This window comes from Balaenoptera physalus (genome assembly GCF_965194825.1).
Source record: "Balaenoptera physalus genome assembly, chromosome: 11".
Classification (NCBI taxonomy): domain Eukaryota; kingdom Metazoa; phylum Chordata; class Mammalia; order Artiodactyla; family Balaenopteridae; genus Balaenoptera; species Balaenoptera physalus.
In genome coordinates, this window is record NC_138896.1 from 29,566,026 (window position 1) to 29,587,074 (window position 21,049).

The following is a 21,049-nucleotide window of genomic DNA, read 5'->3' on the forward strand; positions in this document are numbered from 1 at the left end:
AGTACCCCCTTGTTCCTTGTGGGAATCCTTGGGATCTTCTTTCCTTAGGTTACTCCATGCACCAGAGACAGGGCATGTTACTGGTCATGAAATCTCACGAGACTGATGTGATTCTCTCTGTGTCTCAGTTTTCTCATCTGTAAAATGATGAAAATAAGAGTATTGATTTACTGATCTTTATGAGAATTAAATTAGTTAATATTTATAAGATGCCTTAGAACTGTGCCTGATACTTTTTTTAAACATCTTTATTGGAGTATAATTACTTTACAGTGTTGTGTTAGTTTCCGCCGTACAACAAGGTGAATCAGCTATATGTGCACACATATCCCCATATCCCCTCCCTCTTGCGTCTCCCTCCCACGCTCCCTATCCCACTCCTCTAGGTGGTCACAAAGCACCGAGCTGATCTCCCTGTGCTATGCGGCTGCTTCCCACTAGCTATCTATTTTACATTCATGCCACTTTCTCACTTCATCCCAGCTTACCCTTCCTCCTCCCTGTGTCCTCAAGTCCATTCTCTATGTCTGCAACTTTATTCCTGTCCTGCCCCAGTTTCTTCAGAACCATTTATTTTTACATTCCATATATACGTGTTAGCATATGGTATTTGTTTTTCTCTTTCTGACTTACTTCACTCTGTATGACAGACTCTAAGTCCATCCACCTCACTATAAATAACTCAATTTTCTTTCTTTTTATGGCTGAGTAATATTCCATTGTATATATGTGCCACATCTTCTTTATCCATTTACCTGTCGATGGACACTTAGGTTGCTTCCATGTCCTGGCTGTTGTAAATAGTGCTGCAACGAACATTGTGGTACATGGCTCTTTTTGAATTATGGTTTTCTCAGGGTATATGCCCAGTAGTGGGATTGCTGGGTCATATGGTAGTTCTATTTTTAGTTTTTTAAGGAACCTCCATACTGTTCTCTATAGTGGCTGTATCAATCTACATTCTCACCAACAGGGCAGGAGGGTTCCCTTTTCTCCACACCCTCTCCAGCATTTATTGTTTGTAGATTTTTTGATGATGGCCATTCTGACCGATGTGAGGTGATACCTCATTGTAATTTTGATTTGCATTTCTCTAATGATTAGTGATGTTGAGCATCCTTTCACGTGTTTGTTGGCAATCTGTATATCTTCTTTGGAGAAATGTCTATTTAGGTCTTCTGTCCATTTTCAGGCTGGGTTGTTTGTTTTTGTGATATTGAGCTGCATGAGCTGCTTGTATATTTTGGAGACTAACCCTTTGTCAGTTACTTCATTTTCAAATGTTTTCTCCCATTCTGAGGGTTGTCTTTTCGTCTGGTTTATGGTTTCCTTTGCTGTGCCAAAGCTTTTAAGTTTCATTAAGTCCCATTTGTTTATTTTTGTTTTTATTTCCATTTCTCTAGGAGGTGGATCAAAAAGGATCTTGCTGTGATTTATGTCATAGAGTGTTCTGCCTATGTTTTCCTCTAAGAGTTTTATAGTGTCTGGTCTTACATTTAGGTCTCTAATCCATTTTGAGTTTATTTTTGTGTATGGTGTTAAGAAGTGTTCTAATTTCATTCTTTTACATGTAGCTGTCCAGTTTTCCCAGCACCACTTATTGAAGAGACTGTCTTTTCTCCATTGTATATTCTTGCCTCCTTTATCAAAGATAAGGTGACCATAGGTGCGTGGGTTTATCTCTGGGCTTTCTATCCTGTTCCATTGATCTATATTTCTGTTTTTGTGCCAGTACCATACTATCTGGATTACTGTAGCTTTGTAGTATAGTCTGAAGTCAGGGAGCCTGATTCCTCCAGCTCCATTTTTCCTTCTCAAGATTGCTTTGGCTATTCGGGGTCTTTTGGGTTTCCATACAAATTGTGAAATGTTTTGTTCTAGTTTTGTGAAAAATGCCATTGGTAGTTTGATAGGGATTGCATTGAATCTGTAGATTGCTTTGGGTAGTAGAGTCATTTTCACAATGTTGATGCTTCCAATACAGGAACATGGTACATCTCTCCATCTGTTTGTATCATCTTTAATTTCTTTCATCAGTGTCTTATAGTTTTCTGCATAAAGGTCTTCTGTCTCCTTAGGTAGGTTTATTCCTAGGTATTTTATTCTTTGTGTTGCAATGGTAAATGGATGTGTTTCCTTAATTTCTCTTTCAGATTTTTCAACATTAGTGTATAGAAATGCAAGAGATTTCTGTGCATTAATTTTGTATCCTACTACTTTACCAGATTCATTGATTAGCTCTAGTAGTTTTCTGGTAACATCTTTAGAATTCTCTATGTATAGTATCATGTCATCTGCAAACAGTGACAGTTTTACTTCTTCTTTTCCAATTTGTATTCCTTTTATTTCTTTTTGTGCTCTGATTGCTGTGGCTAAAACTTCCAAAAGTATGTTGAATAATAGTGGTGAGAGTGGGCAACCTTGTCTTGTTCCTGATCTTAGTGCAAATGATTTCAGTTTTTCACCATTGAGAGTGATGTTGGCTGTGCGTTTGTCATTTATGGCCCTTATTATGTTGAGGTAAGTTCCCTTTATGCCTACTTTCTGGAGAGTTTTTATCATAAATGGGTGTTGAATTTTGTCGAAAGCTTTTCCTGCATCTATTGAGATGATCATATGGTTTTTCTCCTTCAATTTGTTAATATGGTGTATCACATTGATTGATTTGCGTATATTGAAGAATCCTTGCATTCCTGGGATAAACCCCACTTGATCATGGTGCATGATCCTTTTTATGTACTGATGGATTCTGTTTGCTAGTATTTTGTTGAGGATTTTTGCATCTGTGTTCATCAGTGATAGTGGCCTGTAGTTTTCTTTTTTTGTGACATCTTTGTCTGGTTTTGGTGTCAGGGTAATGGTGGCCTCGTAGAATGAGTTTGGGAGTGTTCCTCCCTCTGCTATATTTTGGAAGAGTTAGAAAAGGATAGGTGTTAGCTCTTCTCTAAATGTTTGATAGAATTCACCTGTGAAGCCATCTGGTCCTGGACTTTTTTGTTTGTTGGAAGATTTTTAATCACAGTCTCAATTTCATTGCTTGTGATTGGTCTGTTTATATTTTCTATTTCTTTCTGGTTCAGTCTCGGAAGGTTGTGCTTTTCTAAGAATTTGTCCATTTCTTCCAGGTTGTCCATTTTATTGGCATAAAGTTGCTTATAGTAGTCTCTTAGGATGCTTTGTATTTCTGCAGTGTCTGTTGTAACTTCTCCTTTTTCATTTCTAATTCTATTGATTTGAGTCCTCCCTTTTTTTCTTGATGAGTCTGGCTAATGGTTTATCAATTTTGTTTATCTTCTCAAAGAACCAGCTTTTAGTTTTATTGATCTTTGCTATTGTTTCCTTCATTTCTTTTTCATTTATTTCTGCTCTGATCTGTATGATTTCTTTCCTTCTGCTAACTTTGGGTTTTTTTGTTGTTGTTGTTGTTCTTTTTTCTCTAATTGCTTTAGTTGTAATGTTACGTTGTTTATTTGAGATGTTTCTTGTTTCTTGAGGTAGGATTGTAATGCTATAAACTTCCCTCTTAGAACTGCTTTTGATGCATCCCATAGGTTTTGGGTCGTCGTGTTTTCATTGTCATTTGTTTCTAGGTACTTTTTGATTTCCTCTTTGATTTCTTCATTGATCTCTTGGTTATTTCATAACGTATTGTTTAGCCTCCGTGGGTTTGTATTTTTTACAGTTTTTTATCCCGTAATTGATATCTAGTCTCATAGCGTTGTGGTCAGAGAAGATACTTGATACAATTTCAATTTTCTTAAATTTACCAAGGCTTGATTTGTGACCCAAGATATGATCTATCCTGGAGAATGTTCCATGAACACTTGAGAAGAAAGTGTATTCTGTTGTTTTTGGATGGAATGTCCTATAAATATCAGTTAAGTCCATCTTGTTTAATGTGTCATTTAAAGCTTGTGTTTCCTTATTTATTTTCATTTTGGATGATCTGTCCATTGGTAAAGTGGGGTGTTAAAGTCCCCTACTATTATTGTGTTTCTGTCAGTTTCCCCTTTTATGGCTGTTAGCATTTGCTTTATGTATTGAGGTGCTCCTCTGTTGGGTGCATAAATATTTACAGTTGTTATATCTTCTTCTTGGATTGATCCCTTGATCATTATGTAGTGTCCTTCTTTGTCTCTTGTAATAGTCTTTATTTTAAAGTCTATTCTGTCTGATATGAGAATTGCTACTCCAGCTTAGTTTTGATTTCCATTTTCATGGAATATCTTTTTCCGCCCCCTCGCTTTCAGTCTGTATGCATCCTTAGGTCTGAAGTGGGTCTCTTGTAGACAGCATATATGCAGGTCTTGTTTTTGTATCCATTCAGCCAGTCTACGTCTTTTGGTTGGAGCATTTAATCCATATACATTTAAGGTAATTATCGATATGTATATTCCTATTACCATTTTCTTAATTGTTTTGTGTTTGCTTTTGTAGGTCTTTTCCTCCTCTTGTGTTTCCTGCCTAGAGAAGTTCCTTTAGCAGTTGTTATAAAGCTGATTTGGTGGTGCTGAATTCTCTTAGCTTTTGCTTTTCTGTAAAGGTTTTAATTTATCCATCAACTCTGAATGAGATCCTTGCTGGGTAGAGTAATCTTAGTTGTAGGTTTTTCTCCTTCCTCACTTTAAATATGTCCTGCCACTCCCTTCTAGATTGCAGAGTTTCTGCTGAAAGATCAGCTGTTAACTTTATGGGGATTCCCTTGTATGTTATTTGTTGCTTTTCCCTTGCTGCTTTTAATATTTTTCCTTGTACTTAATCTTTGATAGTTTGATTAGTATGTGTCTTGGAGTGTTTCTCCTTGGATTTATCTTGTATGGGACTCTCTGAGTTTCCTGGACTTGATTATTTCCTTTCCCATATTAGGGAAGTTTTCAACTATAATCTCTTCAAATATTTTCTCAGTCCCTTTCTTTTTCTCTTCTTTTTCTGAGACTCCAACATAATTCGAATGTTGGTGCATTTAATGTTGTCCCAGGGGTCTCTGAGACTGTCCTCAATTCTTTTCATTTTTTTTTCTTTATTCTGCTCTGTGGTAGTTATTTCCACTATTTTATCTTCCAGGTCACTTATCCGTTCTTCTGCCTCAGTTATTCTGCTATTGATTCCTTCTAGAGAATTTTTAATTTCATTTACTGTATTTTTTATCATTGTTTGTTTGCTCTTTAGTTCTTCTAGGTCTTTGTTAAACGTTTCTTGTATTTTCTCCATTGTATTTCTAAGATTTTTGGATCATCTTTACTGTCATTACTCTGAATTCTTTTTCAGGTAGAATGCCTATTTCCCCTTCACTTGTTTGGTCTGTTGGGTTTTTACCTTGCTCCTTCATCTGCTGCGTATTTCTGTGTCTTCTCATTTTGCTTAACTTACTGTGTTTGGGGTCTCCTTTTCGCAGGCTGCAGGTTCATAGTTCCCATTGTTTTTGGTGTCTGCCCCCAGTGGCTAAGGTTGGTTCAGTGGCTTGTGTAGGCTTCCTGGTGGAGGGGACTTGTGCCTGTGTTCTGGTGGATGAGGCAGGATCTTGTCTTTCTGGTGGGCAGGACCACGTCCGGGGGTGTGTTTTGGGGTGTTTGGGAACTTAGTATGATTTTAGGCAGCCTCTCTGCTAATGGGTGGGGTTGTGTTCCTGTCTTGCTAGTTGTTTGGCATGGGGAATCTAGCACTGGAGCTTGCTGGTCGTTGATTGGAGCTGGGTCTTAGCGTTGAGACGGAGGTCTCTGGGAGAGCTCTCGACAATTAATATTACATGGGGCCGGGAGGTCTCTGGTGGACCAATGTCCTGAGCTCAGCTCTCCCACCTCAGAGGCTCAGGCCTGACACCTGGCCGGAGCACCAAGACCCTGTCAGCCACACAGTTTTTAATTCTTCTGATTTCCCGCAGCTCTACTTCCCATCTGTGATTCAGCCAGTCGCACAGCTGCTAGTGTTGGAGGGTCTCCTGCAGAGGCGGGGCGTGGCTGTGGCTCACTGCGGGGACAAGACACTGGCAGCAGAAGTTCTGGGAAGTACTCTTTGGTGTGAGGCCTCCCGTAGTCCCGATAATATAGTTTTTATTTTTGCGGTAAATCTTTTCAGCAGCAGTGAGCAGAGCCAGGAATACGCTTGGTCAACAAAATAATGTTAAACACAGTCCTCTTAAAATCTGATGCAGCATCAATAAAAGTAAAATTATAATGATGGAGCAGAAAAGGAAATTATAAAACAGAATTTTGGAGACAAGAAGACAAATAGTCAACCGGCAATCAGATTGGAAAACTCAAGAAAGCTGAATCTTAAGCCAACAGTGGAGAAAGCTAGCTTAATATTCATCAGAATGTCCAATAATTGATGAAACCCTCTGAAAGTGGGGCATGAAGAGAATGCTGATACAAGGAGACCGGTTGAAGGATGTGGGAAAAGTGGTGGGGTCCCTATATCCCCTCTCCCATGCCATGCACTTGGGCAAGCTGCCCTTCCTCCACCCTGGCAGAAGTCTGGAAGTTTATTCTCTGGAGAGGGTAAAATGCAGGGTCCCTTTATCTGATACACTCGAATATAGTCACAGATGTATTCTTCCAGAAGCAGAAACATTCACAACTGACTCACACAGGTTACATGAGATTTTCTCCAACAGGCATTTGGAAAAAAAGAAAAGAAATATGAGTCCTGACCGCCCTCCATCCACTGACCCAGTAAACTCCCTGTGCCTGATACATGTTTAAAAAGGCTCTGTCGGTGTTTGCTATTATGATTTCTCCTCTTGTAATAGTATTTTTTTCTACTGACTTTTTAAAATACTTTAGTGCTACTTTATCCAGTCTGTCACTATAGTTAGAGCTTCGCTGGTAGATTTTACCATGATAAAATGTCTCTTTTTGCCCTGTTTGGTACTTTTCAATTTTAATTCTTTGTCTTATATTCCAGTGGTCAGTTCTGTTTTTTATTTGTGTTTGCCTGATCTTTGTTCTTTATTTTTTGTTTAGCTTTCAGTATATTCCTTTGTTTTACTGGTTCTCTTATAAACAAGGAATGTTTGAGGCTCTTTTTTTTTAATCTGACCGTGATTTGGGGAGTATAATTTATTCACATTTGATGTCATATTTAAAATGCTTGCTCTTACTTTCAGGATGTTGTTTTATGAGTTTATGCATTTCCTTCCTCTCTTCTGTTTTTGTGTCTTTCTTTATTTGGACCTAGGTTTTGTCTTTTTTATTTCTCTTGGGAGGTATACTTTGTATGTCTTCTTCCAAACTCCGATATGCAAGATGCAGCCCATGCAATCATATGCAGCAGCTTGCTCTTATAAATAGAGGAGGGAAACAATACTTCCTGTGAGTTTGCACGGTCAGTACAGAGCTCTACTTACCCCAAGCATGTGGGGAGAAAGCCGGAGCCTGAAGTGATCTCAGTAATGGGCTCAGCCTTACCTCTGTTCCAGAGTTTCCCAGTGTTCCTAGCTGCAGCAGTACCCTCCCACTGGGCCAGCTTGGCCCTCATCACAGCATCCTGACAAAGCCCCTCCATCTGCCTCGTGGCCCAGGCTGATCAGGGGATAGGCCTCCCAGGACTGCGGGTGGAACTTTAAATTTCTCTTCCTGAAAGCTCCCACCACCATGCCAAAAGGCCCCAATTGTCCCCCCCCCCTAGATCTGCCTTCAAGATATAATATCTTCATCCAGCCTAGAGGCTGAAGACCTCCATTGGAGAGGTGCCCTTGAACCTGCCTTATCAGCTCATGCTGCCCTAAGTGGCCACTCAGCTCCCCCTTTTACCATTTTAAAAGCAACATGGGGTGATGAGCTTTTAAAAAAAACTGTGGTAAATACAAAATTTACCATCATCACCATTTTTAAGCGTATAGTTCAGTAGTGTTAAATATATTCACATTTTTGTGCAGCCAATCTGCAGAACCATCTTGCAAAACTGAAACTCTGTATCCAGTAAACAATACCTCCCTAGCTCTGCACCCCCTAGTTCCTGGAACTCACTATTCTACTTTCTGTCTCCGTGATTTTGGCTACTCTAAGTACCTCATGCAAGTGGAATCATACAGTATTTGTCTTTTCATGACTGCCTTATTTCACTTAGAATAATGTCCTAAAAATATATCTATGTTGTAGTAGGCATCACAATTTCCTTCCTTTCTTAAGTCTGAATATGGATCCATTGTATGTATACCCTACTTTGTTGATCCATTTATCCATCAAATGGATCGTATGGTAGTTTTTTTAAAATTAATTAATTTATGTATTTATTTCTGGCTGTGTTGGGTCTTCGTTGCTGCGTGCGGGCTTTCTCTAGTTGTGGCGAGCGGGGGCTACTCTTTGTTGCAGTGCGCGGGCTTCTTACTGCAGAGCACGGGCTCTAGGCGAGCGGGCTTCAGCCGTTGTATCACGCGGGCTCAGTAGTTGTGGCACACGGGCTTCATTGCTCCGCGGCATGTGGGATCTTCCCGGACCAGGGCTCGAACCTGTGTCCCCTGCATTGGCAGGTGGATTCTTAACCACTGCGCCACCAGGGAAGCCCCTAAAAAAGCAGTTTTCTTCACCCGATTCTAGACCTGCTAAATCAGATTAGGGGAGGGAGGGAGGTGATCCTTAATGCTCACAAAGATTTGAAATGCTCTGCACGAGAGGATTGAAATGTACCTTGATTTTAACCCACAACTGCCGGCAGCAAGTCCTTAATTTTTTAGCACCCCTGGAAAATGGGAGAAATGAAATCTCAGCTTGGGAGAGCTTCCCAAAGGTGACCACCAGTAGTCACCTTCTCCTGGGCTGAGTTCCCCAGCAGCAAGCCATGAAGAGTGGACAGAGAAAGCTTCCTAGTGGCTCCCCTTCCCCACCCCCAAGCCCCAGGGAGGATGGAGGCAGCAAGGCAGTGGAAGAACCTTTCCTTCTGCCCAGGCACAGAGCCAGAGAAGGCTCCAGGGCAAGCCGCGCAGGAACCAGCCCTATACATTGCCTTTGTTATTTCTTGGTTTCTGCACATTTCGGTAGAGCTGAAATAATCTCACTGCAAACGAAGCAGCACCCTGGGCTTTGGAAATTCTAATCGTCAGCCATCATTCCTCTGTTCATTTCTTCAAGAACATTTGTGAACTCTCAGGTCCCTCCACAGTTCCTGTGGACATGAATACTAGTCGTTGAAAAGAAGGAGGGGGTGGAGGAGACAATAGAGAAAGAAAGAGAAAAGGCACTAGTTAAGAGATACTGGGTCTCCGAGAGGAACCCAGTTCCCCCACAGTTTCCGGGGTATCTCCTGATAAGACAATGCGATGCCTACGTGGATAAGCGCAAACTTAGGGTGCAGGCTAGCTGGGTTTGAGTCCTGATTCTGCCATTTCAAGGCTGTGTGACCTTAGGCAAGTTATTTGACCTCTCTGCGCCTGTGTTTTCTCATCCGTGAAATGCAGATAATAACGGTATCTATGCCTCAGATTGTCATGAGGATTAAATAAATAAGCACACACCAAGTACTTAACAGTGCCTGGCACAGGGTGTTGAAGAAGTCTTAGGAATTATTATTTTTGTTATCATTATGATGTGAGATAACTAGGAAAAAATGGTAGAGACCACAGATGGCAGAGCGAGCTGTCTCTCGGGTGGTGTTCATTGGTGTGTGGGGTTCATGGTAAAGCACACACCCTGGAGGGCAGGGGTTATTTGGCTCTTCTACTGAGACTTAAGGAAGTTTGGATTGGGAAACACATCACAGGAAAATTCACTTGGAGGCAGGGATGAGCTAGGAGCCCCATATCAGGTCAAGGTAAGGTTATAAGCTACGGAGCTGGCAGTGAACTCAGCAGCAAAGCCAATCAACGTCAGTTCTTAAACAAAGAAGCCACATGATGACAGTAGATGAGCCTTATGGAGATGAAGCAAGTAGCAGTATGCAAATAGGGGGGGTCCATGTGAATGGTGCCCCCAGAACAGTGTGATGCCCTGTCCCAGAATAGCACTTACTCTGTCACCAAAACTATTCTAGTGTTTTACATTGATTAATCATTTGATCCTCACAACAACCTCATGAGGTAAGCTATTTTTATCCCTTTACTTTATGTGAGTACTGAGGCACTGAGAGGTTAAGTAACTTGCCCAAGGTCACACAGCCATTTTATGGCAGAGTTAGGATTTGAATTCAATTTCTGCAGAGTCCTTATGCTTAATTATTGTACTATATGATCTAACTAACATTTATTAAGAGTTTACTATGCTCCATGTTGTGGTTGGCTTATTTCTCATAACAATTCTATCAGGTCAGCACTATTATTATTCCATTTTACAGAAAAGAAAACTGAGGCTCAGAGAGGACAAGTAACTTCCTCAAGGTCGCGTAGCTAGTAAGGGCCTGTACCCAGGCATTCTGGCTCTAGAGCTGGCTCTCAAAGCCCCCGCCTCAGAAGGCAACCATCGAACCATCTAGGAGAAAAAGGGCCAGAGGAGGAGAAAATAATTTCTAAGTGTGCACAATCTAAACAGCCCTAATGTTGCAAAAATATTGGGATGGGGACAGGCTGAGTGTGGAGGAGAGGTCGTGAGACTCGTCTAAAAGGTCATGCGAATGACTCAGGGTTCATGTCTCAGTACAGTGGAGGACAGCACCATTTATATTTCTTGACAAGCCTCAGGCTGCAGGAACTCTGAGAAACTCAGATAGGCTGATTTCTTCCGCTCCTGCATCTAGAGACTGGTCTATAAAAAGTCGATGCCCAGATCATACCACAGAGACGAATCCATTTCATTTCCCCGACCCTTCAATCACCGGTTGCCCGCCATCCCCGGGGCACAAGGTGCTGACCCAGAATCTGCAGCCCTACCCTCAGCTTGAACATCCCGGGGCACGTGAACAGAGAACCATCGTGAAAAGACGTCTCTAACACTCACTGACTACTTTCTAAAATGTTCTTTCAGCTTCTCCGTGAACACGAACTAGCAGGGGAGGACCCAGTAAGGCAAAAACGAGCCGGTATGTAACCCTTTGCTTGGCCATTTTTCTAGTAAATCCCATCAAATGACATTTGTTTTAATTTTTTGAAACACTGGGATCCACATAGTTCAGTCTCTGAGCATCTCAGGGTTCAATTTCTAGAAGTAACTGCAAAGGAACTGCATTCTCTATCAAATGACATTAAAGGGATCTTATCAGCACATTCAAGGCTCGTGTCCTCTCCCATCACCTCTCCTCAGAGCCTGAAGATTTCCCCGAGGCCCCTTCCTTCAGCTGCCCTCCGCCACCACCAAAAAGCCTGCTTCTCTCTTCTCAACCCAGCAGCCTTGCCTTTTTACTTTTTTTCTTTTCTTTTCACCTCGTCTCCTCTCACTCAGCACTTTATTTTGTGGATCAGTTGAATCGCTAGACCCAAGTCCTTTTCTGCCTGCCACTCCAGTTTCCCACTGAATTCCAAAGAAGCTGTCTGGAAAACACAGGGCTCTGCCCTTTGGAGGGTTGGGGGCAGGTGAGAGCTGTGAACACCTGCCGGTCCTCAGTTTCCCCTCCCTCCTGTGGGACCCTGAGCAGGTGGGTACATCTGGAGGCTGCATTTTCCAAGGACCAGCTCCTTCTTCCACCACAGCAACCTTGCAAAAGCATCAAGCTGATTTTCTCATTTCCCTGCAGAAAATCCTTCAAGGGCTGCCAATTGCTTTGGAGATAAAATCTGATTATCCGCTCACTGGACCCTATGTGCTTTGCCCACTCACTCTCCTTCTGCTGCTTTTCACAGAGTCTGTATCCCACCCACCACCCCGCTTTGCTTGTCTGGGGGACTCAGTTCCCATGGGCTCCTGCCCTGGAAGGTCTTCCATCAATTGCCCAGACAGGGAGGGGCTGTTTTCCTGGGTTCCCATTACCCACAATACATCCTCGTAGCCCAACATTTATCCCAATGCATTGTAATTCTTTTGCTTCCTGTTTGCCACTCCCAGGAGACACGAGCTCCCTTGAACCCTCTTCCTCTCTGCAGCCTGGCGTGTAGCCCAGTGTCCCAAAAGATGAGTGAAGAAATAAAGAGTCTCTGTCATAGCTGCCCCTGTGTGAGTTCAGAGGATATGTTCCTTTTTGCTAAGAGTCTGCTGGCTTCGTGGCTGGACCAACCTTCTAGAAACTTCTTCACTTGTAACATTGGGACTGAATCCTTTTCCAGGCATGTTGGGACTTGGTCTGTTCAGTCTAGTGGTCTAAAAGAGACTTTAGGCTGCCAGAGGGAGCAGGCTTGCCCCGAGGGCAGGATAAAGGCATCTGGTAGAGCCCTTTACAGGGCCATAACAAGATCCGCCTGCAGCCCCGTGCGTGAAATGAGAATTCAACCATATTGTATTAAGCTCTTGAAATGCTCGCCGCAAGTTCATACCATTGGTCCTCTCTCCTTCCCTTCCTTCCCTTATTTTTTCTATTTTAACCTTGTTTTATATCCCTATGGGATCCTCACTTGCCCTCCTCTCCTTCCCTAAAGTGATCTACAGCACAGACTGTACTTCCTGTGCTTTAAAACAAGCATTATCACCTCTACCCCCTCCCTGACAACCCCTTGAACCCTCCCACCCCCATGACAGGAACAGGACCAGAGATGTCCCCACTCAATATTTTGAAAGACTTTTCTTCTTAAAATCAAACCACTTAAGTACCAGCTCCAGGTTCTGCCAGCTTCTTCTAGGGCTCAGGCTGCCACCTGCCTCAGGACCAGTTGGTGACCTACACCTGGAAAAATAACATCTTTCTGCACTTCCTGGCCTAGCTATTTATGATCTTTGGTGACAGCATGAGAGGTTAGCCCTCAGAGAGGAAACCACTTCCACTTCTAAGGATTTGACATTCCAAAATTTTTCCAGACATGCTTTCATTAAAAACAGTCACGATGATGATAAATCACCATGAAAACATGTTTTCCATTTTTTATACATGGTTTGGGCCTCTAGGGTCACTTTGGAAGTGTTAATGACTCAACCCATCATCTGCAGAAGAAGGATTGGCCTTGGTACTTGTACAAAATCACTGAAGTAAGAACTGGTCATGGAAAGGCCCAGGCACTAGGCAGCAGATACTCAGAATATAAGTTGCAATTAAGAGCATTGCTCTCCAGGAAAACTAGGAAAGCAAGCAATAGGAGGGTTACATTCAGCAGATGCCACACAGAAGTGTCTGTGCTCTGGAGCCTTCATGCCAGAAAGGGGCAAACAAAGTTTCCAAGACAAAGAGAATTCTCAAAAGGAATTTCCTTTTGAGGCACTGGACCAACTCTTTAGAACTTTAAAGTTTGATCCTATAAAGGTAGGATCAATACTCACATTTATTCTCAGAGCTATGGACTTCTTCCTCTACCACATATTATGTATCACAAATATATCACACACATCCAAACACACACATATATATATACATACATACAAATATACAAATATCTTTTTACTGTACAGGGTTGTTGAGAGGATTAAATAATATTATGTACTTATTTTTTAAATGTTAATATAGTTATCTGGGGTGGGTATTTGATGTTTTTGTTTGTTTTAATGGTTTTTAAAATTAAAAACAAATTTAATTGATTGATTTATAAAATTATTGCCTTTGACAGAGCCTGAAATATCCCTGGTACAGAGAAGGTTTTGTAGAACTACTGAAGGCAGGAGGTTGAATGCCACAATATTAGCATTTTAGGAAAACTATTTCAAAATTCTGTGGGGGCAGAGAAACCTTCACCAAAAACTTGGAGGCCAGAGGCAAGAAGAGTATGAACCTGCTTGTTAGTGGCTATTGGGGAGCAGAGGGAAATAAGCATCCGTCAAAGCCTCCAGAATCCTGTCCTGATTCCACCAGGAAGTGGATTCTAGACCAGCCGAGAGGCTGGCACAGAGAAGGCATTGGTGGAAGCCATCTGAAGTGAAAATTTGCCAGATGGTTGCGGTTGAAGGAATTAGATGAAGAGGTTAGTGCTGGGAGACCAGCAAAGACCCTCAGCACTGTGGACTGTCATTGGCCCTGGTACCTGGAATGACGTTAGGAAAGGAACATGGCGAACGCTTGTGAGGGACATTTTGAGAATTGGATCAAAAGGAGTTGGGGACAGACTTGACATGGGGGTGACAGGGAGGGATGATCTATATGATACTTGGGAGTGCACAGACCCGGGTGACTGGGGAGGTGGAGGCCACAGGTAGAAGCCGGAGCTGGAATGAAAATCTTATTTTGGAAGTGCAACAGTCAGAGGGAAATTTAGTCTTAAGGGCAATCTTCACGGGGAACTGAAAGCAGAAGTTTCTTGGGAATTCCCTGGGGGTCCAGTGGTTAAGGCTCCATGCTTCCACTGCAGGGGGCACGGGTTCGATCCCTGGTTGGGGAATTAAGATCCTGCATGCTGCATGGTGCGGCCAAAAATAAATAAAGTGCCGGGATGGACTGATTTTAAAGTTTTTTTTTTTTTAAAAAAGAGGCTTCTTAGGTTGGAAGTAACGCAAATGTGTCCTCAGCATCAATTATGAAGTTCCCCAGGTCAGATTTCTGAGCTTAACTGGGAACGTGTCTTGGGTCCTGGGCTGAAGAGTCCCCACTGGTTCTTCTTTGGTTTCAAAAGGAATGTCTCGTAGGAGAAAGGGAGACCCAGGATGTCCTAAGCCCGAGCTGGAGGCACTTACATCTTCACAGATTCAGTGAGAGCAAGGTTCCTACCAGATTAGGCTGCCAGCTGCCAGCTCGGAAATCCTGACCTTTCTGCAGACCTGCAGCCCGGCCGGGTGTGCTGTCTCTTTTTGATCTGTGTTCAGGAAATGCTGTGCATTCTCCAGGTTGAGGAACAGATTTGGGGATTTTCCTGGCTTTAATCTTTCTTATGATAACATGTGGCATTTCGTGCTCCGAGCAGGCAGTAGTGGAGGCAAAGTAAGAAGAGAAGGCTGGTGCTCTCTGCCTGGTGGGGATTTTCTTTGCTTACCTATCTCAAAAGTGAGACCTGATTGGAAGAGAATTAGGTTTAGTTGACCTACCAGCAGACGGCTGCATAGATGATAATCCTTTCACTTATTATGATCAGTATTATTATTTCTACACGCTGCTTCAGAATGGCTATTCTATGCCAGGCAATTTGCTAGGGGTCTTCATACCCCGACTCCTTAACAACAAATTCTGCAGAGAAAATAGTGCTCCTAATTTACAGATGAGCAAAGCTTGGCTCACTGGGGTTCAGTAGCCTCCCAGGTGAGAGGGCATTTACCCCAGCTCTCTCTGGCTCCAAGTCCTAGCTCATAGTTAAGAGTCAGAGTTTTCAACATGACTTTCTGGATCTTGCCTGTGAGATTCCGTGCCATGATTTTTTTTTTTTTTTTTTTAGCAAAGAAGGGTTTTTAATATTTAATTAGTATACATTTATTAAGCACCTATTGGGCACAAAAAACATAAAACATGCTGACTGCTGCTATCAACTTTTAATCTGGTTGTAAGGATAGGATACGCACGCATCATAAGTTAAATTCAAAGTCTGTAAGATCCAAAGCAGAGTCACCCCATACTGGAAGCCTGAAAAAGGCAAAGCTACTGCCTAGAAAATGGTAGGAGCTACAGAGAGATAGATCTGGGCTAAATGTAAGTTTCTAACAGAACTAACTAAAGGTGGGTTGGACCGTCTTATCTGGAGGTGAGTTTCGTGTCATGCAAGGTATTTAAGCCAATCTGAATAAGCACCTGGCAGGAGTGTCTATAGGGGGCATCATGGCATCTGATGAGATGATCTTTAAAATACTCGACTTCACAATGCCTTGATTCTGTGAGTCCTCAGGTCACTGAACACGCATAGACTCAGAGAGTGACCAGGAGAGAATTGATTGAGGTTGAGGCATGAAAGAAGGAGCAGAAATGGGACAGAAGAAGGGAGGGAGGCGGGAGCTCCAGGCAGAGGGAATACGAGGAGATTAATGACGGTCTGGGGCTTTTTCTTATGCATATATTGCAGAAGGAAACTGCATTCTCTCTAACCACATTTAGAGGAAGTTTACGCAGCTGTGATTCTCGGAGCAGATTTGTTGAGTGAGGGCCACTAGCATCGCTTTACATGGGGCTGACTTTGATGACTTGGGTGTACGATGAGCTAGTAGAATTGATTCTTTTGTCCAGGCCTCACAGCCCATTGTTTTATGCCACAGTGCTGCCCTCCGTCTCCCCCATCCATGCCTGCCCCCCAAGACCATAGCCTGGGGTTCTGGCAGTTTTCCTCTGTGTGAACAAACCTTTCAAAACCTAAAGGGAGAACAGGATCTTTGACTCTCTGCTGACAAAGGTACAGCAGATCCAGAAGAGGCTGCCACATTGGTACCTACGAGAACACGTCAAGAAGAAAGCAGAGCAGGTAGCTTTTAATATTTACCTGCTACAGGACTAAGGGGGAGAAACGAGAGCCAAATCTTCAGTGATAAAGACGCACGGGCCCCTTTGGTCAAGAGAAAACCATACGAACCTCATCTCTCCCGAGTGATGTCAGCAGGCTTCACTCTCTTGCAGGTGACAGATTCATTTATACATTGACTTAGGCCCCGACTTCTGAGAAGCCGTAGTTCCCAGGAGAGTGGCCAGGCAAAAATAGTCTTGTTTGCTGAAACAGCTGTGATGCAGACCCAGAACTGCTTGTCACAGTTTGTGGCCAACTTTCCAGAAACGTCTCTTTAAGATAAGCGCAGTGTGGCGGGCAGTGATTGATTAATGGGAAAGGAGAGGGGAAATCCTGGTTGGTTTGTGCCTCCCAGGCCAGGGGTAGGCCTGCGTCTGTGACACTGATGACCCCTGGAATGTGTTACCTTCCGCTGGGGCATCGGTAAGTCAGAAGAACTCAGACAAACAACACCAGGGCGAAGGAGCCCGAGGCAGAGAGAACACACTGAACTGTCTGGAATCAGGTGGTCCAGAGGCAGCAGAGAAGCATGGAAGGGCCTCTAAAATACACACTTACACAGAGCGGGAGGAAGCGTCCTGCTCCTCCTGGGTCCCTTGTAGCCTGGGGCAAGCCCACCAGCATCGCTTTCCGAAGCTCTGAAGTCCTCAGGTTTGCAGGAGGTGAGGTGGAGGGGGCGTGGCCTTTCGACCCCAAATCTTGGGCCCCTGACCCCACCCTACACAAGTCATACTAATCCTGAGCGTCTGGGCTTCTTCCCTTAAACTCAGATGCTCTCCCTGGGCATTACAGGGACCGGAGGCCCAGTGGTGTTTCTGTGTCCTGCTTGCCCGTAACACCATGATGCTTTGGGTTCAGGGCCAAGCCAATGGTCCCTGGTAGGTCCAGCCGAGCTAGCTCTATCTTTGAAGTTATTAATTACTGCACGCCCACCCCACCTCCAAAACATCCTTTATTCTCTTTTCCTGAGGAACACATGGCACCATTAGGGGTGATATGATTCTATCAGTCACACTGTCAGAGTGAGGTAATGGAAAGAACCCCATTCTAGAAGTCCAGAGATCCAAGTTCTGGGCACCACCAGCAAGCAGCAGGAGCTGGGGCAAGTCATTTACCCTTTGGGGGAATCATTCTTCTCATGCCTAAAAGCAGAGATTTCTGGGACTAACTTATAAAGATTCTACTTTGACTCACCTGGGTTGAGGTTCCACAATATCTGTGTGTGTAGAATCCCTACGTGTGGATAATCACCAGTCAGGAGTGGGGACCACTGGAATAGACGATTTCCAAGGGCAAGCCTGTAGCCTTCTGAGTTACTATGGTGTTTTTGAGCCTGTTTTGAAGAATTGACCATTTTTCAAGAAGACATTTCTTTCTCTATTAAATGTTCCCCATCCTTACCAGTCTCTATGGAAAACTGGTGCTCAGGCTGAGGGTTTTTCTGAAACTCCCTTAGAAGTTGTCAAGCACATAAAAGGTGGCTGAGGGGAAGGGGGTCTTAGAGGCTGGTGCTTTAATTAATATTTGCACAAATGCCATAGACTAGAACTCGCTAAAGTCACAGGAACTGTCCTCTTAGTGGTATTTTAAGCTTTTGGCTCAGCTCCTTGTAGGATCTCAGCGGAAGAACTACCTTGGCTTCAGTGGGGAATGACGACATCCAGGAAGCACCATGTGCTTTTCAGGCACACTGCTCATTCTCCAATTACGTCTGTAAAGAGCAGAGAGAGGTGGGCTCAGGGATGGGTGATACTGACGACCCTCAGGCAGGCATTGAAATCATGCTGGGATCAGACCTTGGGAGGCAGTAATGCAGGTGACGGAGTGGGTGCTACGGGATTGTTACTGACCTCACTCATCTCAAAAGCAGCTACCGTCCAGGAAATCCTGTTTACATTCATTCCTGGGAGGAGAGTAGACTGACCACAGCAAAGAGGATCCTGGAGCTTCTGAATCCTCCGGAGGGTATAAACATTGCTGCATTACTTTTCAGGAAAAAGAATGTGCTCTAAAACAGACCTTATAAATATCATGCAGCCGCCCTCCTTGCAAATGTTCCCAGCAGGCCACATACTATGTCTAGGGTTAGGATCACTCAGATTAAGATTAGCAGTCCTTCCAGGAAGCTTGTTTGCATCACAGAACCGTTTGCAAATCAGAAAGAAAACAGGAAATTTCAAGCAATGCCATAATATCGTGACAAACTGAGATTCCGCACTGGGTTTTAAAAGTCACTGTGTTCTACTTGTAAATATATTTTTATAAGGAGGAAACATACCTTAAGATGCATTCCTAATTTTAAGAAAATGTGCCCAGACATTTTTTACAGCAAGTTAATTACAGCAAGTTGAAGGATGCCAAAATGAAATAATTCTCAACAAGGTTGATAAGTAAAACCAAACTCCTAGACAAACATAGTTTACAGCTGTAAGTGGACAAATATTACCATTTTCTACAATAAACATTTATAATTTGGAGTTTCCCATGGTAAACTTACTCCATTTTAGTGTTTCTCATAAATAATCCTTGGAATATTTAAAACAAATCTTGTGATATTATGGGGGAAATTCTTTGTCTTTTTAGAAAACAGACATAGAATTTTAATGTTATGGTTTTATATATATACATATATATATGTATCATACTTCCAGATTTTACTTATATTTTAAAGTAAAAGTCTTGCAGGTATTCACTAATCTTTTCCTTATTTGACTGACAAGAGAAAATAAGCCACAACTTGTCTTCTCAAGGCATCTGTATTAAAAATTCTCCTATTTTTTTGAAGGTTCTTCATTAGCTACTAACCAAGCCCATGGCTTCTGCTCCAGTTATATATTTCAACCAGGAATGAGCCAAAGATTCTGGCCATGACAGAAAGGTGAATCTGTGACTCAACTCAGAAATCACAGGTTTATCAAGAATTGATTGGACATGAATTAATTATGTGCTGGGCTCCATGCCAGATGGAGGGGGTAAGGCCATGAGAAGTGAAAGAAGCAGTTCCTGCCCTTGAGAACTTACAACCAACAGCCCAGACATGATGTAATAGTGGTACTTATGCAGGAACATTCCAATAGATCTATTGTCTGGCTTGCCTGGATTGGGAGGCAGACTCATCTAGAATGCCAGCCGGGCAACCAGTCTTGAGACAATTTGGAAGAACGATGAACTGCTGAAGATCTCTTTCATTTTAATTTCCAATTTGCCAATTTTGCTGTCGTTGAGTACCTAGCATGTGCTGGACACCAGAGATACAGAGTAAGAACAAAGAGCCCACGCTGTGCACACAGGCTAAGAACAAAGGGAATTAACTACATGACTTTTCCCAGAGGTCTTCAAGCCGTGCTTGCATCCTTCAGCTCTCAAAATACATGCGTGACCATTGAATGGTGTCAGAAACATACTGACTCATTCTGGTGAGTCAGGACCGTGGCTTTTATTGCCTAGACGGTTGCCAAGCCTCCCTGCTGGGTCTCCCTGCTTCTATTCACGTCCCATTCGAGTCCATTCTCCACACAGTCACCCTTGGCCTTGGACACCAAAAGGGGTGTGGGAATGGAGAGGATGGACAAGTCCTGAGCTTGGCCTGTGAAGTTCTCAAATGGCCAGAGACCACAGCGCTGATACAAGCTAGATCTGTTTCCTTTCTCCTCTAATATAGCAAGAGTCATAGACAGGAAGAATCATGAAGGGAGGGCTTGGTGGTGATCAGTAAACAAACTTCTTCTTCTCTAAAAAAGTTCATTAGAAATTCTTAAAGGCTGATGTGTCTGGCATCCACATGTCCCCGTCATTAGCTTTTTTTCTTTTTTAATTTTAATTTCTATATTTATTTATTTATTTAACCGCACCACACGGTATGCGGGATCTTAGTTCCCCGACCAGGGATCGAACCACCCCCCTGCAGTGGAATTGCGGAACCCTAACCATTGGACCCCAGGGAATTCCCAAGAAACTTCTGCTTTTTGTTTTATATTGGAGTCTAGTTGATTTACAATGCTGTGTTAGTTTCAGGCGTACAGCAAAGTGATTCAGTTATACATGTACATATATCTGTTGTTTTTCAGATTCTTTTCCTCTATAGGTTATCACAGAATACTGAGCAGAGTTCCCTGTGCTCCACAGTAGGTCCTTGTTGTTAATCTATCTTATATATAGTAGTGTGCATCTGTTCATCCCAACCACCTAATTAAAACGTCATTGGCTTTAAGTGCTGAAAGGTCCATCATGTTCTCTCTCTGCCCGCCGCAGTGAGTTCTCACAGCCTTCGTATGCTTTCGTTCCAGTTGCCATGAGCCGTCCTGCAGCCCAAGAGTTCACTGTTGATGTTGAGGTCAGTTTTGAAGACGCCTCCTTCCTGGAGCTTAGCAAAGCTTACTTGAATAACCTCAGTTTTCCGGTTCAAGGGGATGACACTGACCCAGCTACCAACATTTTGAGCATCAAGGTGACAACAGGTGGGTAAAAGACACATTGCTTGAAATAGGAGGATTGGGCCAATCAGGAGAAACGTTGCTCTGAGCTCCTTCCTTTTAGAGGGGGATGTGGGGTGTGGAGGGGGGTAGCCTGGGGAGGGTTGACCTCAGAGAGGATGCAATGGGATGGCTGGGCTGGGTAAGGAAGATTAGACTTAATGACCATGATACTCATATCTAAGCACCCCAAATTTTCTCTGTTCCCCTCTTCCTGTGCCTCCCCTAC

The 21,049-nt window shown here is 43.1% G+C and overlaps 1 protein-coding gene across 8 annotated transcripts in view; it reads left to right on the forward strand.

Annotated features, from left to right (window-relative positions):
- Positions 1–21,049, forward strand: part of ADGRF5 (adhesion G protein-coupled receptor F5) — a 109,520-nt gene that overhangs the window by 52,920 nt on the left and 35,551 nt on the right. For all 8 annotated transcript variants that reach the window (XM_082413844.1, XM_082413843.1, XM_082413841.1 and 5 more), the window contains exons 3-4: positions 10,893–10,947; positions 20,635–20,805. In XM_082413844.1, coding sequence (XP_082269970.1) covers positions 10,893–10,947; positions 20,635–20,805 — 226 coding nt within the window. The remainder of the gene's footprint in view (positions 1–10,892; positions 10,948–20,634; positions 20,806–21,049) is intronic.